General features: G+C 39.0%; 2 protein-coding genes across 2 annotated transcripts in view; one reads left to right on the top strand and one right to left on the bottom strand.

Moving 5' to 3' along the window:
- Positions 1-2,460, top strand: part of LOC124271532 (alpha-1-macroglobulin-like) — a 58,412-nt gene extending 55,952 nt beyond the window's left edge. The window contains 1 exon segment of the mRNA XM_046706674.1: positions 927-2,460. Within this exon segment, the coding sequence (XP_046562630.1) occupies positions 927-1,105 (179 nt within the window). The 3' untranslated portion in view covers positions 1,106-2,460.
- LOC124271544 (ubiquitin-like protein 7) lies at positions 2,396-17,171 on the bottom strand. Its single transcript, XM_046706686.1, has 10 exons — positions 17,017-17,171; positions 15,604-15,717; positions 14,667-14,749; positions 13,985-14,069; positions 11,117-11,174; positions 8,734-8,831; positions 7,429-7,481; positions 5,611-5,694; positions 4,931-5,038; positions 2,396-2,757 (listed from the first exon to the last, which is right to left on the bottom strand). The coding sequence occupies exons 1-10, from the start codon at positions 17,156-17,158 to the stop codon at positions 2,632-2,634; spliced, it is 951 nt and encodes a 316-aa protein (XP_046562642.1). The 5' UTR covers positions 17,159-17,171; the 3' UTR covers positions 2,396-2,631.
- Positions 17,172-20,236: the final 3,065 nt, after the last annotated feature.

Raw genomic sequence — 20,236 nt, forward strand, 5'->3', positions numbered from 1 at the left:
GACCAGATTACTAAATCTAACTCTCGTGTTTTCATACATTATTACCGATGCTTATAAGCAATAATGGTCTTCTTACCTGAAATCCCTATCTCGATTTTCTTGAACATATACTCATGGAAAGTACAAGTGTTCCTTTAATTCGTTTCCAGAATTTTACCCACAGAGCAATACAAAGCTTGTGAAAAAATCTGGAAAAGAATAAAGGAACACGTGTACTTTCAGGTGTTCCCTTATTCGTTTCCACGAGTATAGTTCACGTTATACTAACATGCGTGAACGTATATATACTAATCATTATACAGAGAACAGTTAACTGACCTCTCACAAACAAGAACATAGCGGCCTATCCTATTAAGCTGATAACAAAATCGCATTTCACTGGATGCATGCATGCTATCTTGATTAACTTTGTCTAAATTATTATTTCACCAAATAATATGTTTATGTCAACTGCACGCAAATGGGTTCCGTGATCACCCGTGATGTTTGCACCAACAAGTCAAGTTGTACAAACAATGTGTTTCCCAAATATTACATTTTTGTTACATTTGACCATACATAGCTTTCGGTCATGTGAGCTGGCCATCTTGCCAGAGCCGGGTATGCAAAGTACGTGATCGAGACTACTTGTCGGATTTTTTGTTGAAATATCGGTGGCTGAGCGTGTTATTTCGCTGGCGATTTGTGTCTTCGCTCTGGAAGTGGGGGTTCGAATCCCTGAAGGTACTAAACCCCCAATAATTACTAGAATTTGCACTCTACTAGAATGTGTAACCCCAAAAATATAACATTTCTAACAAATTGTTGACATTACGTTTTGTTGATGAAAACCTACCCTAATGCAAACATTTGCCACCAGACACAGAACACATAAGTCTTTCAGGAAAGCATGTTGTGACAATCAACATTGTTGTTTTTTTTTCCAGTGCGCCGTCTGTTGATTCTGTCTAAACGGGAGAGGTCATTGGTTCCGATCGTCAAGCCCGCGAACGTTGGTCACGTGATTCGCCTCGACTCAAATTCTATTATCATTAACCTTGACCGGAACCGGAAGGTGGAGAAAGAGACCCGGAAGAAGGCACGAAGTTGCAGTCGCAAATCGTAGAAACTAAATCACCCCTGCTTTAAAAATAACATTGTTGGTTGAATGTCTGGTACGTTTGTATGTCGGAATCGAGATGAGACTGATCCCCAGTGCACATTGATGCGTGTATCTCCCGTGGGTAGTGAAGGGATGGCTTCCAAACCCAGTCATCGAACTCGTCACCATCATCACTACGCCAATCCAAATAACTGAATGTTGTCATTGTCCAACAGTACAGGGGCATTTGTAGCAACTATACTCAGAAACATATACGTGAAAAATTCCAATGTACAGTTTAAATGGACAGATAAAGTTTATATTTTTCCTATAATGTAAGACTGGAATGTTTTGTGTCATTTCTTGTGTGATATCTTAGGTATTCATTGAAATCAGAACATTTCATTATTCACGAATTGACTTTCAGTTCCATGGTTCTTCTAAACGAAAGATAAATAACTGTTAGACTGAATCTGCTTTAGAAAATAAATCTTTTCCTGTGCCAGTGTAAAAGATCTTACAAAAATGTAATCCTACCATATTTGGAATTTTGGGCATTGTTGAGAATCTTGGTGTCATCCAATATTACCAATATACACATTAATTGTGCATTGGATGTAGAGAAGACATTGTTGACATGACAGAAATTACAGTTTGTGTTATAATTTGAATTTGACATTCACGCACCTATTCAAAAATACCATTCCATTTCATCTACCACTTCCTTGTACATAGATTGTTGTCTTGTAGTTGGTGTAGTTAAGTGGCCAGTATTTGAACTGTTCTTGTTGTTTGGTGTTACATGTATCTTATATTCATGGTGAAAGTTATGTGACTATGATGCATGTACATAATATATTACATATATACAACATATACTGGTGCCAAGCTTGCATTGTTCACCAAGCATACATCGAGTTATTTGTACTTTTCTATTATTTAGTTGCACTTTGTAGGTCTAGCTTAAATCTGAATTCAGGTTGAAAAGTTGGAGATACGATGGTAACCTTAAGTCAGCAATAAGTGTACTCATTTACAGTAAGGAAAATCACTCTGAATGTCTTTTGATGAAAAAGCGCTATATTTGTCATAGCTGATCACTCACTGTTTCAAGACTTTGAATAAATGAGTAAGGCATTTAATTGGCCTGAAAATGATATATCAAAGAATACATTTTAAGACCCATTTCACGTGGTGCAGGTGACCTTTCTCTTTGAAACATGGAAGACACTGTGCTGAATCACAGATACTTTTCTTATTCTTGGCATTTTGCTGGACAGAGGTGATCAGGTTTGATGCAAAGATAATACCATACACATACCTGGTTGTTTATTACCATCACAGTGTCTAGGTACATGAAATAAACAAATATTATTCCACTCTTCTCTGGTCTGTCTTGCTTACACCTTGATCCAAGGGGAATTTGTATGGTTGTACAATGTGTTAGTTCTGGAAAAATTCCTAAAGTCATATACTGATAGGTTCTGACCAGATATTCACAAATTTTCGCTATGTCAACAGTCGAAAATATCCATGGTTGGCAGATGAGATCATGTATTCTGATCTGCAAAAATGAGTTCCAAGGCAGCCTGAATGTCTCCACCTGTTGCATCCAGTGCACGTCGTGCCAGGTTGTCATCGGTGATGCCCATATCTCGCAGCTGCTGCATCTGGGCCTAGTGAGGAAGCAGCAAAAATGGTGCATTAGCATCAATTTGACGGAGACTTGTGACTTGCAAGCAGTCAGTAAAATACAGATACAGTTACCACATCAAGACAACCTGTGTTATCTCAGGATCATGTTTGTACGTACCAGCAGCTGATCATAGCTAATCATGGTTGGACCACACAACAGGCAGGTTCTTGCAGAGATAAGGCTGCACCTCAAAGTCCAGTTTTCGTGTATTTGATGTTCAATGTCACATTCAGCAATATTTCAGCTATATAAGGGTGACCTGTAAATATTCCAGTCTGAAAATCCAGTGAAGAATCAATGATATATTGTGTCTGGGTAAGATGTCTCACAATCAACCAAGACACTGACCAGCAGGGGCTCCTTTCTTAAAGCACTAAGGTGATCATAAGTCACTAAGGTAACCTTAGTGCAATGTTAGAGAATGTGAGTTAAGGTTAACCTCATAGTTTGTTTGCAGTGAAAACGTACCGTTAAATTTCACTTTAAACAAAAAAGGTAAATCAAATAAAGTAAAATTAAGATTGCGAATCCTCATAATTTTACCTTGCCAATTGAACATTTAAATCTCGAAAATTTATTCAAATTAGGATAAAAGTTGTTTAACAAACGATCATTTGTATTACAATGGGGTAAGCGCAGTAGTTGGAACAGTGAAACAAATGCACGTGTGGTGCGGTACGTGAAGAGCGTTAACTTATAACAACCCTTGTCGTTTTTGGTGTTTCATTTGATGTGCATACCCCCTAGTAATACAAACCAATAATAGCCATGTGAAACTATGATCGTTTGTTAAACAACTTTTATCCTAAGTCGAATAAAATTCTGAGATTTAAATGTTCAATTGGCAAGGTAAAATCATGAGGATTCGCAGTCTTAATTTCACTTAATTTGTTTTACTTTTTGGTTTAAAGTGACATTCATCGGTACGTTTTCACTGCAAACAGACTATAGTAAAGGTTGCTTCCTGAAAGGAGTCCCAGATCTATGAAGCTGCACCTATGATCATTTTGTATTTACATTAACACATATCAACATAGGGCTACATTACGCAGATGTTCACCTTACTTAGGAAGACATTTTATTACTTATTTTGGAAATAAAGAAACACATCCATCATGACTTGGGGAAGAACAGTGTAAAAAAGAAAAACAGGAAGAAAAAAGGTCTTTGCAACATTTTGTTATTAGAATTAATAGTTATGCCTTGAAGAACTATGGATCTATTAACAGTAATTGCTTGAGCAAACTTGGATCTGTTCATGTCACTTTGAAATGTGAAGTCTTTTTAACCATTAAAATGACAATGAGATAAAATGAAATAATAGGTAAAAAATATGTCACAATAAAAGGAAACCTGCATGCCAATTTCAGCTTCATCAGTAAAGACGTATCAGAGAATAAGATACTTAAGATTACGGTAAAGTGCACAGTTCTTTCAACTTCACTCGGCCCTGAAAGGCCAAAGGGTAGCTGACATCTGGTCAAGATGCCAAAATGCTGATCCATTCGTGGCATGCTTGAAATTCTCAAGTCTCCAATACCAAAAAGAATGCAAAAACCATCGTACTCAAAGCTTCAAAATATTGCTTGAACCATTTCAAGTTTAGTTTCCATAGCAACCATACTTGAAAACCTACTTTTCGCAATTGATCCTGAAATTTATACAGATAATTTGATGCAACATGTTGGCTGGCTAGAGTAGTAGGGTATGTAGTTTTGCACCTACACTGACTTAATGACAATGACAGTATTTTCTCTTTGGCTGCACCTACTGTATTTGCTGTAAAGATTGAATCAAGGTCCTAATTCACATTATTTTAAATATAGGAACCCCATATGTTTGGCTCATGTTCTATCGACATCCATGCAAAGTTCAATTCACTTTTTCCAAAATAGTTATGGTTAATAAAGCTTCAGCTCTACAGAAAAGATTGGGGAACCAAAAAGTCAAAGGTTATGGCTTGATAAAAAATATAAATAAACATGCTAAAATCAACCTGTATTATATGTAATTCTGCATTACACATCCTGACTACAAATTCAATTGAACCCCAAAAACAATCGGTCAGTCAGGTGAGCTTAAACAGATCAAAGAGATTCAAAGAACAATGAGAGGACACTTTGAACTGAGGTGCCCAACAAAGCAGCTCTCACCTCTGTGGCGGCACTCTGAGCCTGCAGCATGGCCTGCTGGAAGAAGTCGGAGGAGATGATGGGAGGTCCACCACTTGGATTCGCACTGGATGTAGATGCCCCACCAGACTGGTTGCATCAAACAGATTACATCACTATGGAGGCACATTTCATTAACTTATCAATGCTTTTCAGTTTAAGTACTTGATCATGGCTGTGTACTGGCAAATAATATGTAGTCCAATATACCTAGATAAACTGAGCAGTAATTGACACCATGTACACAGGAAACATTGAGTTCTGGTATGACTGAACACAAAGGTCTGTTATGTAGTGTATATAATGATAAGTTGAAAAAAAGGGCAGTTGTATTAGTATATGAGAAGCAAACACATTAGTCTACGAGTAGCTACTTTTAGTTACTTATATGCATGTAGTGACTATGGTAATAAGATTTTACTTTCTGTTATTCTGACAAAAAGAAAGCAATTACAGTCAATAGAATTCCTGACACCACCTAAAACAGATGCATGAAAGTGTGTTCTTGTACAGACATGTAATTGCAGAACACTAGCATTCTCAGTATATAAAACGGCACCAAAACATTTAACGCATAAGAGAACAACAAAGAAATCTGAATAAGTTTGATCGTATCAAACTGTTTAGAGAAATCTGTCTACAAGAGCTCCAGCTGGGCTTACCCGTGGACTTGAACCTTGTGCAGCTTGAAGTGCAGCTGCCAGCTGTGAAGCTGTGATGCCCTGACCTCCCCCCACTGTACCAGACTGAGAAAAGATCAACGTATAGATTGGCTTACAGCACTGACACACTTATTTGAATTATGAAACTAAATGGACACAATACCAGTACAAATGAAGAGAATATAGGCATGCCTTTTGGAGCTTTGTTGCAAAGTTTCGAAGTGGAAGTGGCAATCAAAACCCTGAAGTGGTTGTGCCAATTGCAGTTGTTGGACAAGTGAAGTTATCTGTTAGGGTTTATCTGATTCATTTTGTCACGGGAAAAGCAACTCATCCTCATGAATAAATAGAAACAGTGGAGGCAAGGGTCTCAGGGAACCTTTCAGTCCCAAATGAAATGGGGAAACAGTATTTGTTACAAGTATTACAGTCGAATCACAGACTTCCATTCATACTTTTGACGATAGTGGCAGTCAACAATATCTCTGGTGTTGCTGTGAGTCTAGCATTATCTTGTACATTTGTTTCAGGAACGTGTTGTCCTTCATTTGAGTGAGTGAGTGAGTTTAATTTACGCCGCACTCAGCAATATTCCAGCTATATGGCGGCGGTCTGTAAATAATCGAGTCTGGACCAGACAATCCAGTGATCAACTGTCCTTCAATTGACTGATACCCTACACCTGTCTGCTTGGCCCCTCTTTATGTATGACTATGTACACTATTTTCTGCAAATGGAATGTACACAACTACAAACTTAGTACACAAGCCCCCTATTTCAATCCTTCACCTGAGGAACGGATATCAAATTGATGCAGAATACTGACAAAAACAGTGAGTGAGTAAGTATGGTTTTATGCCGCTTTTAGCAATATTCCAGCAAAGTCACCATGTGGGGAATCGAACCTGGGTCTTTGGCGTGACGAGTGAACACTTTAACCACTAAGCTACCCCACCGCCCCACAAAAACATTGAAGAAGTTGTGTCTATGGATGTAACAGTCATACAGTTCACACACCGAACAGGAACTGAAACAGTTTTAATATGGTTTGCCAACCAACAACCAAGATATGTAACTCTGCACTCCAAGGTGCACTTAGGTTCTACTACACAAAATTAGAATCAGTTCAACAAATAGTTTTTGTAGGGAACATTCATTGAGAATACAATCTTCTTATGTAATTGAAATAAGCAGTTCAATAAGCATTTAATTTTGGTCACCCGAATAAAAAAGTTGTTTAACAAACAATCATTATTTTGTTGTCACTTTTCGCTATTTCTTACGAGGGGGGACCACTTGCTTGTAGAACAGCCAGGTAAGCGTGTGCAGTGAAATTTCAATGTCACGTGTACAACTCCCCACACCTGGCAACAAGACTGGTGATACGAGAGAGATAGTCTGGACAAGACTGGTGATATGAACCAGATATTCTAGGACAAGACTGGTGATACGAGAGAGATAGTCTGGACAAGACTGGTGATATGAACCAGATATTCTAGGACAAGATTGGTGATACGAGAGAGATAGTCTGGACAAGACTGGTGATATGAACCAGATATTCTAGGACAAGACTGGTGATACGAGAGACACATTGAGGACAAGACTGGTGATACGAGAGACACATTGAGGACAAGACTGGTGATATGAGAGATATTGTGGACTAAAATGGTGATATGACAGAGACATACTGGACAAGACAGTGATACGAGAGATGGGATGAAGAAGGCACTTCCATAATTAAGTCTAAGTGGGGATCATAGATAAAATACCCTGGACAGTCCTGGTTGTTATTGATGATCTTTAAGGCCATGCACTTACCGGTGGGCCAGCATCCTCCTCTTCATCAGACATCTGGTCCAGAGAGTATGTCCCTAAGAGATAAGATGTAACCATGGTAATATCATCAATTGACTACAGAGAAATATAAACTGTGACATTTTCAAATTGGAATTTTGAGTACATAAATCAATGGGATTATTCATTCATAGTTTTGAATTGATAGGCCTTGCCGTTTCAGAGATGGTCATCTAAATATCATGTTGGCCACTGGTTGTTTTTATTCTCATACAGAAGAATAGTCAATGCTATTTTTCGTATTATCCAGTCACAGCCTGCAACATTTTAAATACCTGTGTTTCAAATACTGCTATAATTCAACTAACTTAAGGACCAGGCAAATAACACCTGTATCTCATGGACCACGCAAATAACACAGGTAAGTTAAGGACCAGAGTGCTAAGACTACCTTAAGTCTATGTTAAGGTACGGGAGTTGTGGCCACCTTAGCACTAAGATTGCTTTGTACAACGGCACCCTGGCAACTAACACCTGTATCTTATGGATCAGGCAACTAACATGATTGTCTCATGGACCAGGCAACAAACACCTGTATCTCATGGACCCGGCAACAAACTCAGATAACTCAAGGACCAGGCATGTACATGCACCATGTGTTACACTATAATAGGGGTGACTATTGTGGAGGAAACAACTGTTGTGATGGCGATAGTCTATTGCGACCAACTATTGCAATACTGTTGCAATAGTTTTTTATCTCCTTGAATTGTCTCATTTGAAGTCATTTCCCATATGAATGAATAGTTTAAATGAAATAGAAACAAGTTGAACTTGTTAAAGACTCTTTTAATAGCTGACTAAAAACTTGAAACCCAGATCAAGTAAAACAGTTAAAACATAAACTTATTGTTATTCACAATTTCAAACTCTGAGTCGCATGCCATGTTTGCCGCCATGTTTGTTTAAAAGGTAACAGGGGCGGATAACTCTAAATCAAAGTGAACGAATCTGGTACTTCCTGTATTTTGTGCTGCGCATTTATCAACGGAAGTCAATTACTAAACTATCAATAGTCACACATACTATTGATGCATCTATAGTTTTTCGTTTCATCCATCGATTAATTGCTATCGGAGACTCAATAATTGCAATCCATCGCTAGTTTGATGCCTTGTTACAGCACTAAACCATAACCACACAGTCATGTACTAATTCACCAGACTCTGATTATGAGAGTTCGCAAGATCTTATGAGATGTTTATTAATCCTACATGGACTGACCATTTGGGGAAATAAGCAGGTACATGCTAGGGACAATATCCTTACCTGTAGAGACTCGGGCAGAATCCTTAGAGCCCTCCTCATTGACAGCTGCTGCTATTGTAATGGCGGCATTGCCAAACGATGGATGTTTCTCCAGCAACCTAAGTAACATACTCCAAGTCATGACACAACACACTAGTCACAGCTATCATGGGAGAGAGAGGTGGGGGAACTGAAAGGAACAACATGAGGTAATCGAGGAGGGGGATGGTCCATACTGATATACTGAAAAAATTATCCTGAATATTTTAGAGATATTCTATTTGCAATCATGAAACACTGCTAGTCATGGTTTCAAATTAGAACATTGAAAATTCACCATTCACATGGGGCTTGGTTCTCCTCATCAGTACAATGGGTGAACCACATTTCTGGTGTTTTCCACAGTGATATTGCTTAAATATTGCTAAAAGTGGTGTAAAAAACTTACTCTCTTTTAAGGGCAGCATTCATAATATCGCAAATTTAATCAGAGGTAAAGGTAAAAAGTGAATTGAGCAGTTAGCTGAAAGACGAAGGAGAGAAGGAATGCTGCATTCTCCAGAGTCAGCAATATAACACTAAGGGACTTCACTGTTACCTGTAAATAATACATTCTGGGCTGAGTGAGTGAGTGAGTGAGTTTCCAAGGAAGAAATCGTTATGTTACAAGTTGTGTCATGCAAAATCCTGTTGGTCATCAAACGTATACATATTTTACTACAACTACAAAAAAAAGTAGTTTTGATTTTTTTTCTTGGAAGCGAGGTTGGGGTCGAGCCATCTGATTAATTATATACTATAGGCTTCCACAATGCTCGCTTAGCACTCACAAACATATATGAGTGAGTGAGTGAGTGAGTTTCCAAGGAAGAAATCGTTATGTTACAAGTTGTGTCATGCAAAATCCTGTTGGTCATCAAACGTATACATATTTTACTACAACTACAAAAAAAAGTAGTTTTGATTTTTTTTCTTGGAAGCGAGGTTGGGGTCGAGCCATCGGATTAATTATATACTATAGGCTTCCACAATGCTCGCTTAGCACTCACAAACATAACCCATTTAGCACTAACTGCGGGGTCCGGTGGAAATCTGTGCATGGTGACACCATCACCCGACCCCTTGGAGCAATTGACGGCAACGCAATGATTCAGCATGTCTTCGTTGATGTCGAGAAATCAGCAAAATGGCGAGCTTTTTATACACTTTATATACATACAACTAACTGAAAACTTTTGGGCAACTTTTAATCGCTCAGGTATTAATTAACCACAAGTTTTTTAAGAATGAATTTGGTGTTCTGCTTAAAACTAACCACAAGTCTTTCATATGTAACGGTTAAAAGAGTACAAACAAGCATTGTCACTAAGGTGACATAATCCCCTGCCGCAAATTATCAAATCAAACTTAAAAAGTAATGAAAGTGAAGGTCGTAATTTAAGATGAAGTTAAATGTCAACAAAAACATTACCAGTCAAACTCTCTTGATATCTTGATCTGTAGTTGTTCAAACGCACAAATATTTTCAAGACTCACTTTGACCTTGACATAAATGTCTTAGTGTATGAAATATGCAAAAATAGTAATAAATAAATTGCTTATTGAAAAACATTCAAGGGAAGTCTTGAAAGTCTATGAAGAAAATCAAGTGAACTGTTCATGGGATATATTCGCTGACAATCTTAACATGCAGTTTAACATGCTGAAATCTTCAAAGTGTCGCTGTGACCTTGAAAATTTTTGTGAAGGTCACCAAAATTGACTGGGCCCTGCACCTTCCCTAGATAAAGCTTGGTTTTCAATATGAAGAAAATCCAGGAACGGTTCTTGAGATATCTCGCTGACAAGGGTAAAACGTTAAAGTCCCCTTGTGACCTTTAAATGAAGGTCAAGGTCACCAAACCTGACTGGGACTTTTCTTTTACTGTGATGAACCTAGGTACCAAATATGATAAGAATCCAGTCAACGGTTCTTAAGATATTCCAATTCGTACGTACGGATAGACGGACTGAGCCTAATACAATATCCCCCTTCAAGCTAAACGAGCGGCAGGGAATAAAAACAAAAGTGTATTCGTTTTTTTAAAGTAGTATTTCCATTTTGAGTACTATTTCTGTATATCACAGCTCGTCAGCTTGATATGTTTAGGACGCCAGGAGTAATGAAGGTTTTTGACAGTTGCCATAAATAGAAACCAAAAAGCAAGGGTGTGATGTTGACATACATACAAACATCTCACCAGGATTCAAACCCATGATCACAGGTTTCAGGCCCGAGAAGCAAAGCAACTTTGTGCAGCAAATGCTGGTGCCTTGGACAGTTGTGCCACTCATGCCCCTGGTCATGTACTGTATTACATCCGTGACTGAAGTGAATTACTGAAGTGAGCAGTGAGATACTTACTTTGAAATGTTGTGTGGATGAGCAAGGATAGTGAGGAGATCTGGATCTTGCAGCATTGCTGAAACACGAGACAACACAGATGAATAGAGTACCATGGTATAGAGGATCACCTTCATTCACTGATACAACCTGAGTTGAGTAAGTGGCAAAATGTAATATTTTTCCTTATCCTGACTCATGCTATATTGCTTAATGAATATGAGGGACTAGGTGGTGGGTCAGCCACCTACGGGATTCACTGTGACTGAATAATCACGTTAGCTCATATACCCCCTGGGAACTCTGCTTGTGGCTTGAACGGCATTGACTGGTCTGATGATAATCGGGGGACCACCTTCTCTTACGTCTGTAAAAGAAGTAAATCATATAGATTTCGTGGATTTAGATAAACTACAATACCTCGATGTCTAGTTATCTTGAACGACGAATATGTTAAGGTAAAGACTATTACTGAAACTGGTATAGCAGCTCAATGTGTTAAGGTAAGGACTATTACCCGAAACTGAGCCTATATCACTCATGTGCTGACGTATCTTGTAAGACAGGGGAACATGGACTGTCTGCCAGTGGCAATGGATCAGTTGCCTGGCGTCAATGAGTCTGCGTGACAAGGGTGAGTAATCTCATCGTCTCGCTGGATTTGTGAGTCGCTGCGCTACTGCAAGGGGCCTGAACTGGTGGATACCGGATATGTCTTCAGTAGCAATATATCATAGATAGTGGTTGGCGAACACAGTGTCAGACTTCCAAAAGCAGCCTTTCATAATGGATGATAAAGGGCAATTTCCATGTAACGATGTAGGGCGAGTGTCAAGGCCATTGCTCTTACTTCATGTAGGTGCGATGCTCTAGGAGGGTCTAACCCTGCTGCTTTGTAGGCACACATAGAATAACTGCTCTGATCCAAAATGAGATCGTAGTTGGGGAGACATCAATAGTCGTGGCGGGTGATAGCGGGATGAATAGACGCTTGAACTTCCTCCTCCTTGTAGCAGTCCTCTCCAGGTAGACTTTCAAGGCTCTGACTGGGCATAAGGACAGAGCTTGTAGATCATCTGGTCCGATGGTTGATAGTGCCAGAATGTAAAACTGTCTATCCGGTTGGCCAGGTGAATGATTCTTTGCTATAAAATCCCATATGTGGCCTAAATGGACTGCAGCGCGCTCTCCTGTGTTGAATCTCGTTCGGTCGAAGTCAAGGGCGTAGATTTCTGACATTCTAGCAGCTGTATCTAGATGAATAGGAAAAGCGTCTTTTGAGTTAGCAACTCAAACGTTGTCTGTGACAGTGGTTCATAATCATCGCTAACAAGGTGTTGTAACACTATGTTGAGATTCCAAGCTGGTGCTCTAAACTTCCGTTGTTGATCCTCCAACTTGAGCGATATCAGTAAAATGATGAGTTCAGGTACTTTAGTAAGCTTAACTCCTGTATCCATGGTGATTACAGAACTAATCGCCGACAGGTAAGTTGTAGGCGTAGATCCTTTGAGGTGTCTAGTAGCTCTTAGAAGACACAAGTAGTCAGCTACTTGTGGGTGCATAGCTTCCCTGGCCGAAATTCCTTTACGAGCAGCGTACTGTTCGAAACTGTTCCACTAGTCATCACATAGATTCCGAGTAGATCGTTGTAAAGCCAGTGTAACTGCCTTGGCTGCTCTAACAGAGTACCCTCTTCTCTTCAAACAGTGCGTAATATGTTCCATGTGCTTAGCTGGAGCCCTGCTGGGTTTCCGTGTGGTTGTTTGGTGTGAGGGTGGATGAGTAGATTCGGCCACTGGTAGTTTTAGTGCTCGCTCGCCAAGCTGTTGTATGAGATCTGAGAACCAGAGTAAGTGGAATCGTCTGCATCATCGTTAGGCTCCACAAACGACGCTTAAGAAATTACTCGGGGTCGAAGATCTCGATGGTCTAGTAGACTGAGAGGACCTCACTGATGACAACTCCGATGTAGAGGACTTAACGACTCTGATCCCTCCCTAGGAGGGTACTTCCTATTGGCTGGGCGTTGAGACGTCTCAGCAACAGGAGACCCCACGGGAAGTGACTCTGACGACATGGTAGAAGGCACCAACTACTGTAATTCGCCCTTCTCAGCAAAGACTTTGTTGGCATGCCGCACCTTATCTAAAGTTTTGCATAAACAAGAACACAAAAATTGACTAAATTCAATTTCAGACAAGTGTGCACAATATACACATCTTGATGATACAGAACATGACTGCAAGACACAAGCTGAACAAACAGGGTGCGGGTCAAATGCTGAGACGCGACACTTGCATTGTTTACATGTCTTAATGAACAACAGTCACCTGGAATGAAGTGAAAACGTTCAAAAATTAAACATAATTTACGCAAATTGTTTCACAAATATGATGAATTATATCCTAAATATTCCATTCACGGCATAATTTGATGCTAAAATCCCAAAGATAAAGGATATAAGCTGCAAAGGGACCCTGAAGTGACCTCCCATCTGTCTCTGGGGGCCGATGAAGGAGAGAGTGAGGACAGCATGAATTTGGTCAAGTGGGTGTGCTTTTGGTGGGAAAGGCAAGGGAGGCAACTCGAGGGTGAGTGATTGTATGTTCGCTTCAGGGAACTGGAAAGGATTCAAGTTCCCACTTACCATCGAAGGAGAAGGGAGATAAGCAATATAGCATGAGTCAGGATAAGGAAAAATTTAGAGGTTTGTGGCAACATCAGCAGCTACATCCTTTGTGGTCAGATTTCAACAAATATATCACATTGATTTCACAACCAAAATTGACATTAACAAATGAAAATATGTATTGCAAGCCTTGGTGACTAACCCTGTTATTTTAGAGAGCTGGTTATAAATTGTGACTGAAAACTGTTGTGACTCACATATAGCTACAGGGTCGGTGTCCAGGCCAGGTGTTGCTGCGATGATGTTCTCGATGGTGTCTGGATCTGTCAGCATCTTCTCCACCTATCAACAATACCAGTGACTCAGATTAAGGGAGTCCTCGTGGTTAGCTGTCATTTTACCTGAATCTGGGGACCCCTATATTTTAAACTTTCAACATTAGGATAATGATGAAGGAATCTTACCTTACATGCCTTAAATCTAACTGACTGACTGAGTTTGATTTTACGCCGCTTTTAGCAATATTCCAGCAACATCACGGTGGGCCTTAAATCTAACACTGAATACCAGAAATTATATATGACTAAAGCCACAGCTGACCTCATTACAGAATGAACATACAAGCAGAGTTAATCATGTCGGAACATTTCAAGGCAGTTTTCAATTAGTGCTCATGTAATTCAGTATGATAAATAGACTTTGAAAATGTTGTTACAAACTCGTGTTAAATATACATCGACGTAAATAAACATGGACAGGGAAAATACATTTACTTCATGTACGTGAGGTTGTGAGGCATACATACAAGTATACCCATGATTATCTGCATTGTGTACTTACAAAAAGCTTTTCACTTTCAGCAGAAAGTTAATGTCTTATAATGATCCAGTAACTATGACAACAAGTTTTACACTACAAAGCAGAAGGTGAAAGTCTTACAATGCTCTTGTAAGCTGGGTTGAGGAGGTCACTCTGTAGGGCAGCAATAATCTCGGCTTTACTTGGGGTATGGCTTGCTGCAGCTGCAACATACAGGGGGACTCATTCATCATGACTGTCATTGTCACATTGTCAGGACCCGTGAAGGTTAGAATATTGATCTTCAGTAACCCATGCTTGTCGTAAGAGACGACTAACGGGATCGGGTGGTCAGGCTTGCTGACATGGTTGACACATGTCATCGGTTCCCAATTGCGCAGACTGATGCTCATGCTGTTGATCACTGGATTGTCTGATCCAGACTCAATTATTTACAGACCGCCGCCATATAGCTGGAATTTTGCTGTGTGCAGCGTAAAACTAAATTCACTCACTCACACGTTGTCAGGGGTTGTAGGGACAATGTTAGACACCGAACTGATGCAGTTTGTCAGGTGAACAAATACATGAATAGATCAGTGAAACAATCCATTTAACTAAGTTTTCCTAAATCTGTCAGACCTTTCTGAGAGGAACAGATGTGACTTTCATGAATTTGACACACAAAGGTTCTTACATCTACACCCTAGAACTTTGTCTTCCAGTCACTGAACCATATAATAACATAATACCATAGCCCCAAATTTTCCAGTTGTTTAGGATGAATCTGCACTGTCACTGGGGTTCCCATACCATTTCAATACAGCTGCTTGTTTCTATAAAATATCACATATACTTTGAAAGTTAATGTATAAGGGAGCTGTCCATTATGGGGGATGGTAACGGTGATTGAAGCACTGATGTACAGAAAATAATAACCCTCTTCTAGTTCTAATGCTTATTATATTGTGGATGGCCCACCTCATGTCCTTATACACTGTTGTCGTGTTTCTCCCACTCCAAATGACCATTCCCTTAAAGCTATATACTGCTTCATTTCCTGTGATTTGCAAACTACCTGATGGTTCATCTCGTATCTTCTTCTGCAACACATAGACTGTTGAGCCTGGTCTCAAACCATAAGCAGTGAGTGGTCTGCTTTCCAGAAGTCGCTGACCAGAGTAGATCAATTCTGAAAAGTGCAAAAACTAGTTGTATCACACACTTACAATTATCATGATGTTATTTAGTGTAAATATCTGGTAGAAATTGAAATATATCCAATTCAACAGTAATTAGTGAGATCTTCATGTTTGTTGTGGTTAGTTTTGTTGTAAAATATGTGTTTTTAAAACATCAACCTGCCAACAGACATGTCCATGAGGTTTCAGGACAGTACTACTCTGCTATTTAAGTTGGATCAGATACTCAGAATCAGTGTTTGTTAAATTTATTGTAACTGCAGGTTTGAAAATTCACATAAGTCTGCCATTCAAAGTCTATTACATTCAGGTATGACTGGTGATATTTTCTTGCTGCAAACATGTTTTTAACAGAACTCTGTAGCATATTGAGAAGACTAAAAATAATTATTAATATTGTAACCATACCCACCCTGCAAACTGAACATATCAAGGACACAGTGTCACATAGCGTAATAAAATGTAGATTGTGTACTAGCAGTGGATGGTAACCATCTAGATAATGTGATAATAATGATAACATAGATAAAAAGATAGATATATATTCAGGTAATATGATTTGACTCGAGGTGGGATACAGGTGGAATTTTTCTTGGACTGTACTGACAAGTACTTGGACTTTTAGTCATTTTGGGAGTTCTCTAGTAATTGTTGTGTTAAGTTTAGTTAATAATTTTAGTACATTTATAAATATATTTGGGATGGGGGAACAGGAGGAACTCTTACCCACTTGTTTGCAATAACAATATTTTTCACAAGGTTGGTTTTGTCTGTTAAGATTTCATTAGCACTACAAGCTCTTCCAATTCATGATTTAATTTTTTTTAAAGAATCCATGAAATTCATGTTCCTAACATGCTAGTCATCCTTTAAAGATGTGAAATTTGCAATTGCATTTTGTACAATTTGCAAAGAAATCGAAAGAACTACGGTTTTTCTTTGCCTTTGTGCATTAACAAACATAACCAGGAAAATTTAATAAATGACGCTAACCAATTATTTTCGATGATTGATCGGTTGTAATGAACCAATCATCAATTATGAGATCTAAACCAATTCCCAACACCACAACAAACAAAGTATAGCAGTCTAAGTAAACTTAGTCTCAGTACTATTCGTTACACTCCTCTACTGAGGTAACGAATAATACTGAGGCTAAGTTTTACTTAGACTGAAAGTATAGTGGCTTTGCAAACCTACTGAACAAAATGTCACCTAATTTCGTGGTATCACGAAATTCAGATACATTAACTGTTGTCCGATTTCTGATAGTATAGTGACAAAAATACCGATATCATCTTTTGAAGCTTCGATCTTCTTGGCTATTTCTTGTAAAAGATTGGTGACTGGTCCATCAATATTCACGTTTTGAAGACGAAATCGACCATTTTTTTCTGAGTCGGTTCGATCACGGACATTGATGTACGCCATGTTTAGTTGTGACGTCACATGCACTTTGGGATCCTGATTGGTTGGCACGTTACATTGTACAATGCACGCTGGGATTTGTTGTTGTTTAGCAACTCCACGTGGTAGCAGCTTTAATGTGACAGGCAGTGTGAAGAGAGCATGTTCACAATGACGGGATCATAGGTGTGAAACATGTAGCAGATCACCAAATATGGGTCAGATTGAAATTAGCAATTTAAAACAATTTGTATCCACAAAGAAAACAAAAAGCGAACATCGGACAAGGCGTCTTCGTTACCAGAGATACAAAGAGCAAGACGATTGGGACTCTAATCCTCCCGATGGCTCCGATGTGGGACATGAATCTTATAGAGTGAATTTCTGCACGCCTGAATTAATTGCAAAGTGCAAAACATTTCCTCCACTTAGATTCCCAGAACTACACAAACACAGAGATAAGGAAGAAGGCGAAGAGAAACAGGAGACTGTTCTGGAGAGACTTCGCAAACTCCTTAAAACTGAACAAGACGAAGAATCCCAATTTGTTGCATTACTAAAGAAAAGGGAGAAAGGTTTGAAATTGCTTGAAATAAAATGGTTTAACAACAATGCCAAGTATGTGAAGAAACTAAGCAAGGAACTGGAAAGTTTCTCAAATGATGAAACAATCCAATCACCAGGATGGTTCAATAGGTTCTTGAAAGAAAAGAAGGAATTATAGCACTTGGTCATCTTCTGTCGCCACCCCTTCCAACTGCTCCTAAGGAAGTAACTGAATTCTCCTCCAGAACACCGAGAATAATAATTCGTCCAAACAAAGTAGAGAAAGCAGTTTTCAGTGTGTTTGAGCAATGTCGAAACGCGACGACTGGCAAATGGAAAACAGTTTTCAAGTGTACAGATGCGCGAATCAGTCTTTGTGACGGTGCTAGAGTCAGTATTACAGGGGAATTTGGACTACCAGGAGAATCAGCATTCGACTTGATGGTGGTAAACAAAGAAGGTCTGGATTCGAACTACAAGTTGCGAGGAGCCTATGTGAGGAGAGTCACGACACACCCAGAAATGCTCACCTGGATTATGGCTCCAAATTAGACGTTGCACACATAATCCATTGTGTTTTTACCAGTTTGATATCAAGGGAATTTATATACCCGGTATGAAAGTGCGGCAGATCAAGTGAGAACACTGCACCCAGTCTTTATTGTGAAGCATCACTGAGGAATAACACAAGTGAGAACATTTCTTCAAGGTATTAATTGTTGAAAGTATTCTGCAGGAATATGTAAGACATGAAAGTGAGAAAATTGCATTCAAGGTTCAGTTGTGTTAACAATTGTTCAGGCTTCACCAAGGAATATAAAATCAGACACTTTGCTTTTACGTTTTCATTGCGTTTCCTGTTATGTATTGTTCAAACATCCATAGGGAATTAATAGTGAGAAAGCAACTTCCTGATTGTGGAACTGTTGAAAGCATCACTGAGGTAAAGCGAGAACACTGCTTCACAGATTTCTTTATGTAAACTATTGTGAAGTCACCACTATGGAACGAAAATTGAGATTATTGACTCCATCCTTATAGTGTTGGAATTATTGTTAAAGTATCACTATGGCATATATAGTGAGAATATTCAGAATTTTGGAATTATTTTAAGAGAATCATCACGATGTTATAAATGTGATAATTATTTCCAGTTACCATTTAAAAAACAATGAAATTACTGAAATAGTAATGCGGTTTCATACGTTTTGAGAATTAATTTGTTTGTTTTTTTACATTGTAATACTGTGGGTTTTTCGAATAAATAAGCATGGATATGTTCCACTTGAAAAGACATCAGAATAAAAAGAACTTTGCCTATATGTATTGTTCCTAACAATCTGTATTGTTGTTGTGCCCATATACCCAGCTTGAGGAAAACCGAGGTGATGTATGTGTGGTGGTGTATGGAGTTATCTCCCATTAACCAGAACCCGCATGCAGGTAAGGCTCTCATCGTACGGGGCATTGAAGGAACCTGTGAATCCCAGTTTGTTATGATATACTTCCGGTCCAGGCATATGCCGAGGGGACTTGAGGAATAATGTCGTAATGTTTATTGTAGAAGGTTGTAAGATTTGAAGTTTGTGCTTTGTATGAATCATGCATACTGTATTAAGAATCTGTATGAGTGGCATTTCAGAAGACGTGGGTTCCTTATGGGTACGAGGCCAATGATGTACATACATACTTTTGAATAAATACATCATTGTCATCAGTTATCTAAATCATCAGAAAAAGGTATTCATTTGAGAAAGAAAACAATAATATGAGTACAGTCTGGTTGAAACCCCACATCATTTGATGAGTAATGTATTTGTACTTCCACAATAATTGTTGTCTAATCACAAAACGGCCTTTCTGTACCTATCACTTCCGCATAACACCTGCCAGAGTACCAGTTACCAACTCCTAAAAAAATAATATAAAATAAAAATAACAAGGAAATGTTAGAAATTAACAATTGTATTGTGCATTTAATTAGGTTAACATATCAATACAAATTACGGCGAAGTATTTTCAGTGGCAGCACACAATAGTTTTTTGTTGGTTTGTTGTTTAACGCCGCACTAAACAATATTTCTGGCAGCGGTCTGGACCAGACAATCCAGTGATCAACATCATAAGCATCGATCTATGCAATTGGGATACGATGACATGTGTCAACCAGGTCAGCGAGCCTGACCACCTGATCCCGCTAGTCGCCTCTTACGACAAGCATGGGTTACTGAAGATCATTTCTAACCACCGGATTTTCACGGGTTGGCAGCAGCGTTCGAAATTAACGCCGGTCCGAAGGTCCGAAGCCGACTGAAAACCACTCGGACCCACAGCTTTTGTTTTCTGCAGGTCCTTATGGCCGACAGCTTTTTCATCCCCAATAACTTAGAGTATTATTTCCATATTAAAATATAGGGCCGACATATTGCAGGACCCACACTCGTTGACAGCACACAATAGAGTGGCACTACAAGTACACTGACGTTTTAACATACCGTAGCAGTGGTCAAGCCATAAAATCGGTGATAAAAATATTCACCTGAAAGCAAAAGTGGT

This window comes from Haliotis rubra, unplaced genomic scaffold (genome assembly GCF_003918875.1).
Source record: "Haliotis rubra isolate DU_JTF1 unplaced genomic scaffold, ASM391887v1 Scf161, whole genome shotgun sequence".
Taxonomy (NCBI): domain Eukaryota; kingdom Metazoa; phylum Mollusca; class Gastropoda; order Lepetellida; family Haliotidae; genus Haliotis; species Haliotis rubra.

Excerpts from the sequence above, each read along its gene's own strand:
- LOC124271544 (XM_046706686.1), bottom strand. The coding sequence starts at position 17,158 with ATGGCGTACATCAATGTCCGTGATCGAACCGACTCAGAAAAAAATGGT. Across the intron at positions 11,175-13,984 it reads CACCGACCCTGTAGCTATAT|CAATGCTGCAAGATCCAGAT; the intron begins GTGAGTCACAAC and ends CTCGTGTTTCAG. Across the intron at positions 2,758-4,930 it reads CTCAGAGTGCCGCCACAGAG|GCCCAGATGCAGCAGCTGCG; the intron begins GTGAGAGCTGCT and ends CTTCCTCACTAG.